The sequence below is a fragment of the Diabrotica virgifera genome, chromosome 7 (genome assembly GCF_917563875.1).
Source record: "Diabrotica virgifera virgifera chromosome 7, PGI_DIABVI_V3a".
NCBI classification, from domain to species: Eukaryota; Metazoa; Arthropoda; class Insecta; order Coleoptera; family Chrysomelidae; genus Diabrotica; species Diabrotica virgifera.
The window spans coordinates 207,579,615-207,594,855 of record NC_065449.1 but is presented as its reverse complement, the minus strand read 5'-3'; the positions used below and the strand labels follow the sequence as shown (position 1 = coordinate 207,594,855).

General features: G+C 38.1%; 1 protein-coding gene across 2 annotated transcripts in view; it reads left to right on the top strand.

Annotated features, from left to right (window-relative positions):
• Positions 1 to 332: 332 nt before the first annotated feature.
• LOC114326248 (carcinine transporter) overlaps positions 333 to 15,241 on the top strand; it is a 48,013-nt gene continuing 33,104 nt past the window's right edge. Inside the window, exons 1-3 of one of the 2 annotated variants that reach the window (XM_028274558.2) lie at positions 333 to 398; positions 4,616 to 4,780; positions 14,581 to 14,811. In XM_028274558.2, coding sequence (XP_028130359.2) covers positions 342 to 398; positions 4,616 to 4,780; positions 14,581 to 14,811 — 453 coding nt within the window. In that variant the 5' untranslated portion in view covers positions 333 to 341. The remainder of the gene's footprint in view (positions 399 to 4,615; positions 4,781 to 14,580; positions 14,812 to 15,241) is intronic. The other variant, XM_028274559.2, reaches the window with a different exon arrangement.

Sequence of the window (15,241 nt, the reverse complement as noted above, 5' to 3'; positions counted from 1 at the left end):
TGGTTATACTTATTTTAGGATTAGAACACTGATGATGCTCTTTAAAGCGAAGACGTTCTATTTTTTAATGTAGCCCTTTATTGGTGTTTTCAAATAAATATACCTTTTACACAGAAGATTTTTTTCTTCAATTTTTTTAAATTCTGATAAATTTAGAATTATTTTTATACTTGTCCTACATTTATCGAGAAGCCAGAATCAAATATATAACAAGGGCAATTATAGACACTTGATACTTTTTCAGTTGATAGTAAAATGTACCATTAATAATCTTATAAAGAGAATATATGAGGCTTCCCGTAATTCTCCATAATCCAGTTGTGTTCGCGCGTTTACCCAATATGGAGTACAATGAATGTGAAAATGATTATTGCGACGAAAATCATGATTCGAACAAGGTAAATATTATTTATGTCCTAAAATAATAAATCAATTTGTAGTGAACTCATAGTTTTACAAACATGCAGTAAAACCACTTCTATGTAATAGATATAATTTACTAACATCTTAAAAATCCCAATGGATTGAATAAAATATGTTCATTCAGAACGTTTTCGGACCTATCTTTCCATCGTCAGTGAATTCATATATACTGCCCTCCCAAGCAAGCCAAAAGGGCGTATCTCATTTTGCCATATTTTCGTAAAAGGTTTTTTAATAGGGTGTTTATATCAATACGCATCAAATTTACTAAGCAAAACAGACGTATCTCGAATGAAACAGCTTCAACAACGCGAGATACGTCTGTTTCGCTTAGTAAATTTGATGCGTATTGGTATAAACACCATATTAAAAAACCTTTTATGAAAATATGGCAAAATGAGATACACCCTTTTGGCTTAGGAGGGCAGTATACTTCATATAACTAGCCCCAGAACCAAACAATGGTTGTAATTATATTTCAATCTACATTATAATGTTGTATAATTGAAAAGGCTAAACGCCGATGTTAACAGATGACCTCTGGGAACATGGTGAAACTCTAAACGAGAACCTTAACCAACCATCTTGGGCCAACGAAGTCTGGACTTGCGTCCAAACCAACGAAGTCTGGGCCAACGAAGTCTGGACTTGCGTCCAAACCAACGAAGTCTGGACCATGTTTCCAGAGGTTATCTGTTAACATGGGCGTTTAGCCTTTTCAATTATACAATATTAATATGTAGATTGAAATATAATTACAACCATTGTTTGGTTCTGGGACTAGTTAGCAAGTATATATGAATTCACTGATGATGGACTGATAGGTCCGAAAACGTTCTGAATGAACATATTTTATTCAATCCATTGGGATTTTTAAGATTTTAGTAAATTATACCTATTACGTAGAAGTGGTTTTACTTCATGTTAGAGTTTGTTTAACAATATGATATACAGCCTACCCAGGGAACTACCTCTTTTTAGTTCGTAGTTTTACATTTTTTTATTATTTAATCAATTATAAATTTTCATCCGACTCTCGATCTTATTTAACAATCACAAACCATCTCTAGTATTTTAAACCTACATAATTAATTTACAGAAAACTACTTCGGATTCCCTTATTGTATTTTTAATATTCGTTTACTTTTTACCAATGACTTTTCCATTTTCCTGTTGCAGTTTCACCAAATTAGAAGTAATTCAAAATTTAACAAAATATTAGTCTCGTATTCTTTAATTCTGGTTGCTCTTTCCACATTGTCGTTTCTTCTTCAAGGTGCCTATCTTCTGGTGATGTCGATTCCACATCGACCCATCTTATCCTATTCACAACAGCTCAAAATAGATCAGTTGACGTTAGATCAATCAATTTCCTAAGGTTGACCAGCCAGAATATACTTCTAAGTCCAGGGCCTCTTTTGCCTTTTATAATCAATTGTGGAAGTCGGTATTTACTATTACGCATAGTGTAACTGGCATAAGCCAGTTTTCTATTCTTTACGGTGTTAATAATTTATATTTAATTTATATATAATTTCTATTCTTTACGGTGTATGAGACCCTTAACATACGTCGGTAGCACCACATTTCAAATACCTCTAACGTGACCCGTCAAAATAGCCCGGTCAAAACAGTCCCGTCAAAAAAGCCCCGTCAAAATAGCCCGAACACAAAATAGCCTCGACAAAATAGCCCGCAAACAAAATAGCCCCGACAAAATAGATGCCACACAAAATAGCCCCGGTCAAAACAGCCCCGGCTAAAATAGCCCCGGTCAAAACAGCCCCGGCTAAAATAGCCCCGGCTAAAACAGCATCTTATAAACAATTACATAATTATTTATACAAGGTGTCCAAAAACTTTTTTTTAATTTAAATTATTTGACAAAAAAGAAGAATGTATTTAATTTATTTAATTTAAAATGCATTTTACTGTTGCCCGAAAACAGGGAAAAATGTTAATATAAAACTTCCAAACTTCCAAGAGGCAGGGAAGACAGGACTCGAGTTCTCTGAAAAGACCATTTTTATTTAATGTGGTTAAGATAAACATCTGAATAGAGGATAATTACCATTTCCGAAAAAATGTATTTTTAAGGAATTATTTCATAATGAATTCTAAAGGGAGCTTTTTTGTCGGGGCTATTTTGTCGGCGGGCTATTATTCCCCGGCTATTTTGTCGGCAGGCTATTTTGTCGGAGCTATTTTGTGTGCGGGATATTATGTCGGGGCTATTTTGTCAGAACTTTTTTGACGGGGCTATTTTGACGGGGTACCACCTCTAATCGTTTTATGGCATCTTCTGCAAGGCTCCAGCTTTCTATACTCTATAGTAGAGGACGCTACCGACGTAACATCTAGGAATTCTTTATTATTATACGTATATTGATACTTAAATATAAGTTGCAGGAGGATCTTCCTAAAGTCGACTTTACACTACATGATTTATCATGTGATTTGTCATATGATTTGGTCATGGAGTCTAATTTACATGTTTACACTGTGTGATTTGTCATATGATTTTGTCATAAGCAATTATCATGCGGCTTGTCACATCTCATAGCTAGAAATTTACATACTAGACTGCGATTTGCTGAGTTGTCATATGATTTTGTCATAAGTAAATGTCATGCGGCTCGTCATAGCTCTTCACAGGAGAATAGGACGGTACCTTAAGACTGTTAAAAGAAGTTTCGGTCTTTTTCCATTCGAGTTTTTATTTCGTAGCTATGACCCCATGTATCCTTAATATTGCAGCCTAAATAGCATATTTTCTGCACTCTTTCTAACGGTATATCGCTTTTGTAATGTGAACGTTTATGTTACTGTTCTTACTAATGGTCATTATTTTTGTCTTCTTACAATTTAGTTTTAGGCCGTATTTTTTACATGCTTCTACAACATTATCCATCATCTTTTGGAACCCCTGCGCACTCTCTGCTAGCAATACTATATCTTCTGCATATCTAATATTGTGTATAAGTTGGCGATTTACTGCAATATCATCTTCTGATTCGTTCAAAGCTTCTCTAAAGAGGTTTTTAAAGTATATATTAAATCATGCTGGCGACAGTGTACAACCTTGTCAGTCAAAGTGTACAATCTCCTTTTACGATTGTGAAGATCCTTTTACGACTGTGAAGATCTCGTACATTTCATTTTCAAATCTTATTGTTTATTTTTGTTTGAGATATAAGTTTGATAGCAGTTTTAAATCCTTAGTTTAAAATCGATTAGTTTCCCATGTGGTATCTTGTCAAATGTCTCCTCGAAATCAATTAAACATGCATACACATCGCAGTTAACATACCCTGGCTCTCTGTATTAAAACTTGCAAACTGAAAAGTGTTTCTCCCGTTTCCAATTGTGTCTCCCCCATTCTGCTTGTGGTTATTTCATTCTTTGTTCTATTTAGTGCTCATTCGGTTTTAAACTGTACGTTACATTTTCTTCTAATATCTTCTCTCCTCTTTGGATAACTCAGCGTATTTTCTGTAATTCTTAGTCCTCTCATTTCTGCCGTTTCTAGTAGTCTTTGTGTTGTGGCTGTATCTGGTCTTGTTTCTCATGCATAATATGTCAATATTGGTCTTACACTGGCTTTATAAATTCTCGACTTCATCTGTGTTAATATGTCCGTTTCGCAATACAGTGTTATTCAAGTGTTATTAAGGCATCCTGCCAGTCTATTTGCTTTTTGTACTTGATTTCTCACTTCTTTTTTCAGGTCTCCGCAGCTGGACAGTGTAATTCCAAGTGTATTTTATTTCCATTACATAATCAATACTGACGCCATCAATTTCTATTTTACATCTGATTGATTCTTTACTGATTACTGTTTTAGTTTTCTGAGATAAAGTTTTCATGGGTAGGTATTGAATTCTTTTGCTTTTATGGAGCAAAACTGTGGACTAATCTTTGCAGACTACCTTCATCTCGGGCTATCAGTATTGCGTCGTCTGCGTGACAGAGTATTTTTACTTCCTTGTTTCCCTTTCTGTATCCTCTTCCTTTGTTGGCGCTTTTGATGATTTCATCCATGATTAAATTGAAGGGCATATGGTTCAATGAGTTCCTCTGTCTCATTCCGCTGACTATGCCTATAAGTTATGTAAGTTACCCATCTATTCTGACTTCCATTTTGTTATGCTTTTAAATTCATCATTGTAAATAATTATTGTCTTGTTCATAGGATGATGATAACATGGACATGGATGATCTACTGCCTCAAGTGGGGGAGTTCGGAACTTACCAGAAACTCATGTTATGGTTAGTTTGTTTACCAGCTTGTTTTCCTTGTGGTTTTGGAGCATTTAATCAACTGTTTATGGCGGATGTTCCTGACCATTGGTGCAAGGTAATATTGCTATGAACTTACTTAAATGATATCAATGTTTACAGTAACTTATCGAGATCAATTGTAAAAATAAAACTCCAACGAATTTCGAATAAACAATACGTTCTTCAGACACAAAGATCAACAAAAATATATGTACATTCCAAAATACAAGAGGACACAGATCCGTTATTGATTATATATTGACAAACAGAAACATCCACCACTCTCAAGTACTAGACATACGATGTTTAAGTGCAGCTAATATTGGAAGCGATCACAACCTAGTACTTGGAAAAATCAGAATATAGTGTGGCGTAATTGTCTTTTTTACGCGGTTGACTCTACTATTTTATTTATTTATATCTTTAGGCACTAAGTTTAATTTAAATAAAGGAAGACTTACTTATATTATTTTATTTACATCACTTATTTATTTTAATAATTACAAATAACACCAACTAACACATCTAATTTATTTACAACTCAAATTTATGATTTAATTAACTAAACATAATAACTTCGATAACTAATATATACATTTCATTAAATCCGACTCGAATACAATTATATCACGCGTCGCGGCTCGTTCATTGACTGACTGACTGCTGCTTAAAAATCATCCGCTTATATAGATACGGCTCTGCTTCGAGAACATTTGGAAGGCCTGAGGCGGGTCTACGCCTATCATCGGGGAAACTTCTGGATTAGCGGAGACATTACTCGTCGATGACGTGTCGCTGTTGTTTGTTGACTACTAGGGGCAGGGCCGGCCTCAGTTAGAAATTCGTCACATTGCCCCCTCCTTAAAAGATGGTTCCTCCTGGAACCTTGTCAGGACTGGAACTGGATGCTGGTATCGGCAACTGGACCCTCTTTTACAACTCCCAGTTGTATAAAAGTGACAGGAGACGGTCTTCTCTCCGCACCAGTAACTATGCGGATTGCAACAGACTAACACCTGGACCTCGGTGTCTTGGAAAATTTCTTCTACCATATTTCGGATAACTCTCCAGTCTAATTGGCTGCATTCTAACTTTGGTATGGCTAACTTTTGCACGTCGGACTCCAACACGTGCTCTCTCAATTGAATTAATGCATCCCATACATCTTGGTAGGTAGGTTGGTCACGGACAGTGTCTTTTGTTACCAGATAGAATAGGTAACGTGATGCATCTTGGAGTTTCAATGCTTTGCCAGGAGCTGGCAGTTGGCATTGAAGTTCTGCAACTCGACCAAACTTCCTTCGGAAGGCGGATGCCAACCCTCGTGCGTCTTTGATACTGGCCGGGATGGTATGGGCCAGCGAATAGTCATCGGGAAGTGCGAGAAGATCTCGCTTTTCTTCAGTGGTAACACCATGTCTTGCTTTACCGGTACCTCCGTAGGCACCCATGAACTCTTCAAAGGTAAGGTCAGGTATTCCTCGAATTTGGTTGACTTCCACTTCTTCATCTACGTCGTGGTCTCCCTCGTACGGCGCCAACCGGTTATGGTGGACTATCATCGGCTTTCCCCTAGGAATCTTGCTTATTCGGTAGATAACGTCATTGATTTTCTTGACAATGAGGTACGGACCTTCCCAAAATTGCTGCAACTTGGGAGAACAACCTGTTCGCTTCTTTGGATGATAAAGCCAGACTTTGTCGTTCTCCTTGAAACATCCCTTCTCGGCTTGGGTATCGTATCGTTTCTTCATTCGGTCGCTAGCGATCTGAAGATTAGAACGGACCAACTCATGTATATCGTCCATTCTTCTTCGTAATTCATTCACGTAATCCTCACCAGCAACATCTTCTCCAGGTCGACATCCAAACTCTAGATCACAGGGTAGACGCATCTCACGTCCAAATAGGACATTTGCTGGTGTTTGGCCAGTTGATTCGTTAACAGCAGATCTATAGGCCATTGCGAAGAACGGAAGGTACTGGTCCCAGTCTCGTTGATGATTGAACACCATCTTTGTCAAATACTTGCCGACTGTCCTATTCATACGCTCCACCATTCCATCCGATTGCGGGTGATAGGCCGTGGTCCTTGTCTTCTTCATGCCTAGTTTATCACAGATTCCTTGAAATAGATCGCTCTCAAAGTTCCTTCCTTGGTCACTATGGATCTCCAGAGGTACTCCAAATCGGCTGATGCAGTCTTTGATTAACACATCTGCAATAGTGGCGGCCTTCTGGTCTGGAATTGCGTAGATCTCCACCCACTTCGTGAAGTAATCCATAATCACCAACATGTATTTGCATCCATTGTCACTTTCTGGAAATGGCCCGGCAATATCCAAAGCTATCCTTTCAAACGGACTTCCAACATTGTACTGTCTCATAGGAGCCTTTCTTTTCCGGTAGGGCCCGTTACTTGTAGCACAGGTAGTACATTTCTTACACCAGTCCTTCACATCGTCGGAACTATTCATCCAATAAAATCGTTCCCGAATTCTCTGAAGGGTCTTCTTTACACCAAAATGCCCTCCTGATGGACTGTCGTGTAACTGACGAAGTACTTCGGCTACTCTGCTCTTTGGAATCACCAACTGTGTTCTCCTCACCGAACCATCATCATTTTCTATTACTCGTTTAAGCAAGCTGTCTTCCAAGATAAATGAGTCTTACTGGGCCCAATACGTCTTAACTACTGAGCTTAGGCTTGATATTTCTTGCCAAGATGGTCGACGATTTTCTTCTTTCCATTTTCGAATCTTCTGTAAAACTGGATCTTTTTCTTGTTCTTCCTTGATCTTGGTAGGCGTCCACTCGTCGTTGACCACTGTTGTTCTTAGTACTGCTGCTTCCTTCGACTCTGTTTTGTTGCAATGGGAACATTCTGCTCGACACGGTCTTCTAGATAGAGAATCAGCGTTTCTGTGGCTAACTCCGGCCCGATGCTCGATCTTGAAATCATATTCTTGAAGTCGTTCAATCCATCTGGCTATCTGACCCTCTGGATTCTTAAACTGCATTAACCATTTAAGGGCGGCATGGTCGGTTCGGATTAGAAACTTCCTTCCGTAGAGGTATTGATAGAAGTGTTCCACTGATTTTACTACTGCTAGAAGTTCTCTTCTCGTGACGCAATAATTTCGTTCAGGTTTTGAAAGCACTTTACTAAAATATCCAAGGACTCGTTCCTGTCCTCCTTGGATCTGCGACAGCACTCCTCCAATTCCCACATTGCTTGCATCCGTATCTAAGATGAACTCTCCTTCTGGCAGTGGATACCCTAATATTGGCGCTGTAATTAAATGCCTCTTCAAAGTTTCAAAGGCCGTTTGGCAGTCTCCATCCCAGCAATAATCCCTTGCTTCCTCTGTAAGTCGCATTAATGGCTTAGCAATATCTGCAAACTTCTTAATGAATCTCCGGTAGTATGTACATAGTCCCAGAAAACTTCTCACTTGATGTTTATCAGTTGGTTCAGGCCATTCCTTAATGGAATCGATTTTTCCTTTATCCACGGCCACTCCTTCTTTGCTGACTATATGACCTAAATAATTGACTTTACTTTGAAATAGCTAGCATTTCTTGTGATTTAACATTAACTGGGCAGCTTTAAGTCGATTAAAGACGTCTTCTAAATTCTTCAGGTGGTCTTCAAACGTCTCTCCCAAAACGATTATGTCGTCTAAATACACCAGGCACGTTTTCCAAGATAACCCTCTCAACACATTTTCCATAAGCCTCTCAAATGTCGCAGGAGCGTTACAGAGTCCAAACGGCATAACGTTGAATTCCCATAATCCAGATCCTGTCGTAAAGGCCGTCTTCTCTTTGTCCACTGGATCCATTTCTACCTGCCAATATCCAGACTTCAAGTCCAACGTAGAAAACAATTTACTTCCAGCCAAGGTGTCCAACGTGTCGTCGATCCGAGGCAGAGGATAACTATCTTTCTTGGTAACATTGTTCAACAAAAGGTAGTCCACACAGAACCTCGTAGTTCCATCTTTCTTCTTGACCAGGACCACCGGAGAGACCCATGGGCTCGTAGAAGTTTCTATCACCCCGTCTTTCTTCATTTCTTGAACAATCCTTTCAGCTTCCTCTCTCTTCGCCTGTGGTAGTCGTCGAGCTGATTGACGAATTGGCCTAGCGGTACCAGTGTCAATTTTATATTTGACAACTGTCGTTCTTCCTGTCTTTCCTCCTTTCGGTACGAATATGTCACGATATTGCCTAAGAAATTCCCTTAATTTCCTTTTTTCCATTTGATTTAGAGACTGGCCTGCAACTGCAACCATTTGGTCGAACTTGTCGTTGGAATTATCTGATGTTGTCGTCTGACGGTTATGGACGTCACGGGTACACAAGTTCCTACTTTTGTCTCCTTCTTGATGGTCACTGGGTAGTCATTGACATTAATCAATCTCACGGGAATTTCTTTAGCAGAAGTAACCAATTCCTTTCCAATTATGATTCCTCGGCCAACCTCCTCGTCGTGGTTCCATGGCTCCATCATAACAGGCGTTCCTTCTTCTACAGTTCCCTGTAGCCGCGCTACGATGATCGTTTCACTCCTCGCAGGCACAACTGTATCTTCTTTAATGGCTGCTAGCACAGTTCTGTCATCATGTGGATGAAGAAATACCTCCTCGTTGCCAACTTTGATTACCCTATTCTTAAAATCCAATTGAAATCCATGCAAATTCATTACGTCCATTCCTAATATAACATCTTCTTCGATGTCTGCAACTATGACAGTATGGACGAACTTTTCTGCTCCAATCCCTAATTGTATCTGGATTTCTCCATGGGTGTTGGCGTTTTCACCTGTGGCAGTCCGCAGTCGCAACCTCGTTGGTAAGAGTTTCTTACGGCTGTTTAAAACTGACGGTCGTATAATGGTCCTGGTCGCTCCGGTATCCACCAACAATGTATACTTTTTACCATTTATTTCTCCATCCACATATACACTATCATCACGACATTTCAAAGAAGCTATTAGTATGAGAGGGTCTTTGGAAAAGTTGCGGGTCGACGCTGCCCCCCTAAGGCCGACCCGTTCTAGTTTTCCTGCTGGTGGGTCTCTTGATTGTTATTGTACCTAGGGTACTTACATGAACCCCGTACATGTCCCATTTCACCACAGTTCCAGCACCTTATGGTCTTCGTTTTCTTGGATGCAATGTCTTTCATCATATTAACAAGCTGGTCAAGTTTGTCCTCATCCTGTTCCTCTTTCACAGTCCTCACTTTACTGTACCCACCAGAGGCCTGGGTAGCTGATTCGTATTCGAGGGCGGCAGACAAGACATCGACCAGCGTCTTGTGACGAGCTAATCGCAGTGTTCTTTGTATTTCATGATCACGAAGGCCATCAATAAATGTTTGAACAGCCAACTTTTCCATCATGTCTTCGGGAGCTGTTGGATATGCATATCGTACCAACCTGGCAATATCGACCTCGTATTCTTGAAGAGCTTCATCTTTCTTTTGTCTTCGATTTTTAAACTGCGACTGATAGACATGCTCTAAATGTTCGTGCCCGTATCGCATATTCAGTCTCTTCTTCAGCTGCTCGAAGTCATCTGTCTCCTCTACGGCTATGGTCTGGAGGACATCCAAAGCGTCGCCTCGAAGAGCAATAGTGAGGTTTACAGCTTTTTCTTTTTCGGACCATCCGTTCGCTCTGGCCGCAGATTCGAACTGTTTCATGTAGTTGTTCCATGATGACTTTCCGTCGAAATTTGGCACCTTAACACGAGCATGACCTACACTCCCTTCAACTATCGACCGTGGCTCCAATTTGTATTTGGTTTCATCATCTTTAATATCTGTAAAGATGGGTTCCACCACTTTGTCCACTTTTTCAGTTTCCTCCAGTTTCTTTTCTATTTCCTTGATCTTTTCTTCAAAAGTAGATTTTATGGACGATATCTTGTCGTCAAAATCCGAAGTGACCTTAGAGATGTTAGCAGAAATCTCGTTAGTCATTTTGCTTTCAAGGGATGAAATATCACCCGAAACTTTCTTCTCTAACGATGCAATGTCTGTCGAAACTTTCAAAACATCCGAGGAAACTTGGGAGATTTCACTAGAAACTTTGTTCTCTAAAGATGTAATGTCTGTCGATACTTTGTTCTCTAACGATGTAATGTCTGTCGATACTTTGTTCTCTAACGATGTAATGTCTGTTGATACTTGGGAGATTTCACTAGAAACTTTGTTCTCTAACGATGCAATGTCTGTCGAAACCTTCGAAATCGACGAGATCACAGCAGCATGCTTGTCTTCAAACAAATAGGTTTCTGGATCTTGGCCCTCTTCTTGAAGAGCGTTCTTTAGACGTTCGACTAGATCAGCCTTTTTCCCAGTAGTGTCCATGTCTCTCTCCTCTAACTGGTTGCGGAGCTCCTTAACGATCAAATCAGTGATTTTCTTATGTTGTGAAGACATTGTCACACACTTTATTTATTACGATTTATATTTTATTTATTTTTAAAAGTTCCACACTCTATTTAAACCGAAAATTTACGTTGATTTTATTTCAAGTATCCTCACTTCTGATCACCAGTTGTGGCGTAATTGTCTTTTTTACGCGGTTGACTCTACTATTTTATTTATTTATATCTTTAGGCACTAAGTTTTATTTAAATAAAGGAAGACTTACTTATATTATTTTATTTACATCACTTATTTATTTTAATAATTACAAATAACACCAACTAACACATCTAATTTATTTACAACTCAAATTTATGATTTAATTAACTAAACATAATAACTTCGATAACTAATATATACATTTCATTAAATCCGACTCGAATACAATTATATCACGCGTCGCGGCTCGTTCATTGACTGACTGACTGCTGCTTAAAAATCATCCGCTTATATAGATACGGCTCTGCTTCGAGAACATTTGGAAGGCCTGAGGCGGGTCTACGCCTATCATCGGGGAAACTTCTGGATTAGCGGAGACATTACTCGTCGATGACGTGTCGCTGTTGTTTGTTGACTACTAGGGGCAGGGCCGGCCTCAGTTAGAAATTCGTCACAAGAGCTACAAAGAAACAGGAAGGAAGACCGTGTTGAATGTGAGACAAGAATAAAGGTAGAACAGCTACGAGACTTGTCAACACGAGATCTATACCAGAGAAGACTGCAAAACGTACTGAATGAAAACTACATTACACCGGATGAAGACATCGAAGAAAGTTGGAGGAAGATCAGAGATAATATCAAAATGGCAGCAACGGGAGCACTTGGAGAACGTAAGATAAGTAAACATATACGAAAGAAAAGGAGATCTCCATGGTTCTGTGAAGAAATAAAAATAAAATGCCAAGAAAAGAAGAAAATCTACCTAGAATACAAGTCCAAAAGAACGAGACAAACATATGAAGAATATAAAAGAGTACGAAATGAATTAAACTCAATAGTAAGAAGGAAGAAAACAGAACATTGGGAAGCATTTTCAAAAGAGATGGAGCACGACTTTTATGGGATGCAAAAAGAAATGTGGAAAATAATAAGAGGTCAAAGAGCAGAGATGAAGGAATTGATAGAAGTAAAACATATTGATACAAGTACATGGACAACTTACCTAAAAAACCTCTATCAAACAGCTAATCACAGAGAACTGGAAACACCAGGATTAGAATCGGATGAGAAAACAGAAATTAAAGAGGAAGATATAAAGAACGCCTTAAAAAAGATGAAAAATCGAAAAGCTCCTGGGAAAGATGGAATAGCTAATGAACTTTTAAAATACGGAGGAGATAGACTTCACAAAGGACTGAATATCCTTATAAGTAAAATAATAAATACAGGAAGAATTCCAGAAGAATGGAGAACCACTCAAATGATAGCGTTATTTAAGAAAGGTGATAGGGCAGACCCCAGTAACTATAGAGGGATAAATTTACTGAGCACTATACTGAAACTCACAACAAAAATACTTATGGAGAAAATAATGGCGTGCATAAATATATCGGATGAACAACAAGGGTTTAGAAGTGGAAGATCATGCAACGATGCAGTTTTTGTGATAAGGCAAATAGCGGAGAAACCATTAGAATATAACAAACCAGCCTTTTTCTGTTTCATAGACCTAGAGAAAGCGTTTGATAGAATCCAATTAAAAGATGTGATACACCTACTATATGAGAAAAATTTACCACTGGATATCATAAAACTGATAGAAAACATATATGTAAGAAATAAAATAGAAATGAAAGTCAATGGAATAATAACAGAACCCATAGAAACAAACACAGGAATCAGGCAAGGAGATTCACTAAGCCCTCTACTGTTTAACATAATATTGGATGCAATAATAAAACAAGTGAAGAAAAAAAGAGGGTACAAAATGGGCAATAGAGAGATAAAAATACTTTGTTACGCTGATGACACCGTGTTAGTAGCAGAGTGCGAAGACGACCTACAAAGATTATTGCACGAGTTCAGCATTAACGCAAAAGAAATGAATATGAAAATATCAGCCCAAAAAACAAAAAGCTTAGTAATTGCCAAAGAACCAATAAGATGCAAATTGGAGTTAGACAATCAAATTATACAACAAGTAATAACTTTCAAATATCTGGGAATTAATATATCAGCCGACAACAATATCGAAGAAGAGGTAAAAGACCAAATAATCAAAGCCAGTAGAACGGCCGGATGCCTAAACGACACAATTTGGAAAAACAAACACCTAAGATTGGAAACAAAGGCCCGAATATATAAGTCAGTTATTAGGCCAGTTATGACTTACACGGCCGAAACAAGACCAGATACAAGCAAAACACGAAGACATCTGTAGACAATATAAATGCCTGGGTAAAGAACAGAAAAGAAGAATGGAATGAGCACATAAGAAGGATGTCTGAATTAAGGATAGTAAGAATAGCCAGGGACAAGTCACCGTTAGGCAGGAGAAGTATAAGACGCCCAAGGAAAAGATGGAATGACAACTTAGGGGCAGAACGAAAGGCACCGTTGAAGAAAAACAGGCAGTACTGCCTATATAAAAGAAGAAGAAGAAGAAACTCCAACTAACATTAAAGCCAATTATTTCGGCTACGACTAGCTCTAGTCTTCTCAAGTCTAGGTACGTCTTATCTTAATTGAAATAGTGAAAAATGTGTTTTGGAAGGTACAAATAATACATTATATTAATAATAATAATTATCGCGTCGAGTTTAGTAGCCCCATGGCTTGATTGTCCATTCTCTTCCATCCGTTCTTGTCCATTGCTTTCATCCTCCAATTTGTGACGTTGGGGATTTTTAGATCATCTTCTACATATATTTTCCACTTAGTTCTGGGTTGATTTCTTCTCCGACGTCCTCCAATTGTGCTTGCCAATAGCATTTTAGGTAGTCTACCCTCTGTCATTCTCTGTATGTCTCCTAACCATCTTAGCCTTTGCGTTCTTATTGCTACTAATATGCTGGGCTCCCTATAGGTATATCTCTCTCAGATTTTCATTTACCCTTCTGATCCAAATGCCGTTCTTTATTTTTCCTCCAAATATTTTCGTCGGTACTTTTCGTTCCCATATCTGCACCATTTCTTGTTGCTTTTTATTTAATGTCCATGTCTCCGATGCATAAGTTACTATATGCTTAATAACCGTTATGTAGGTATATTCTTAATTTGGCACCTCTCAGTATGTAATTATTTCTTAATAACCTATTTAATGCATAAACACACTTGTTCGCTCTCATCACAACAAATTTCCTTCTTCAGGAGATTTTTCTGTGCTGTGTGCTGTTGTAAAGTACGTGATAATTCTTGTGTGACCGTAAGGATATCTGTCATATCAAACTCGTAAAATATGTAACTTTTCGTGTAACATATAATAAGTAACCAAAGGTTCCAGGTTTACTTGAGTTTACCGAAGAAGAACAAAGAAATATATCTATACCGTTTAATAACAATTCATTTTCAAAATGTGAACGATATGCAGTAAACTGGACCCAGTTATTGGAAGATTCTGGAGACAGTTTAGAAGGAATTTTTGTGAACACATCTTGGCCAGTAGAAAAATGCTTGGATGGTTGGGTTTACGATTTGAGTGAAGTTTCTTCTAGCATCGTAATTGATGTAAGTACCTTGGCTTATTTATCAGTTCAAAAAAGTTACAAGAAAGAACGAAGCAAAAGTATTTTCGCATAGAATCTAAAACAAATGCTTCTTATAAAGCGTAAGAGGCCACATTAGCGCGTCATCAATATTACTTCTGGAGATAGTATCATACCCTTTTCGAAAGTTCTGCGAAACTTTGGCAACGGTGGCAATATTTGACATTATCTAAGATAAAATATTGTGACAATATACTCATAGGCGCGCTAAATGGAAGTAATAGGAAACAATTTTATTATTAGTAAATAAATATTTATAAAAATAAACCAAAATAAAATAAACCGAGCTCTACTTATAAGTTTTACTATAAACGTATTTATCAAATACCTATTTTAGTCATAAGAAATGAACGGCATATTGAAGCAAGTTCGAAAATATTGTCGCCAATGAA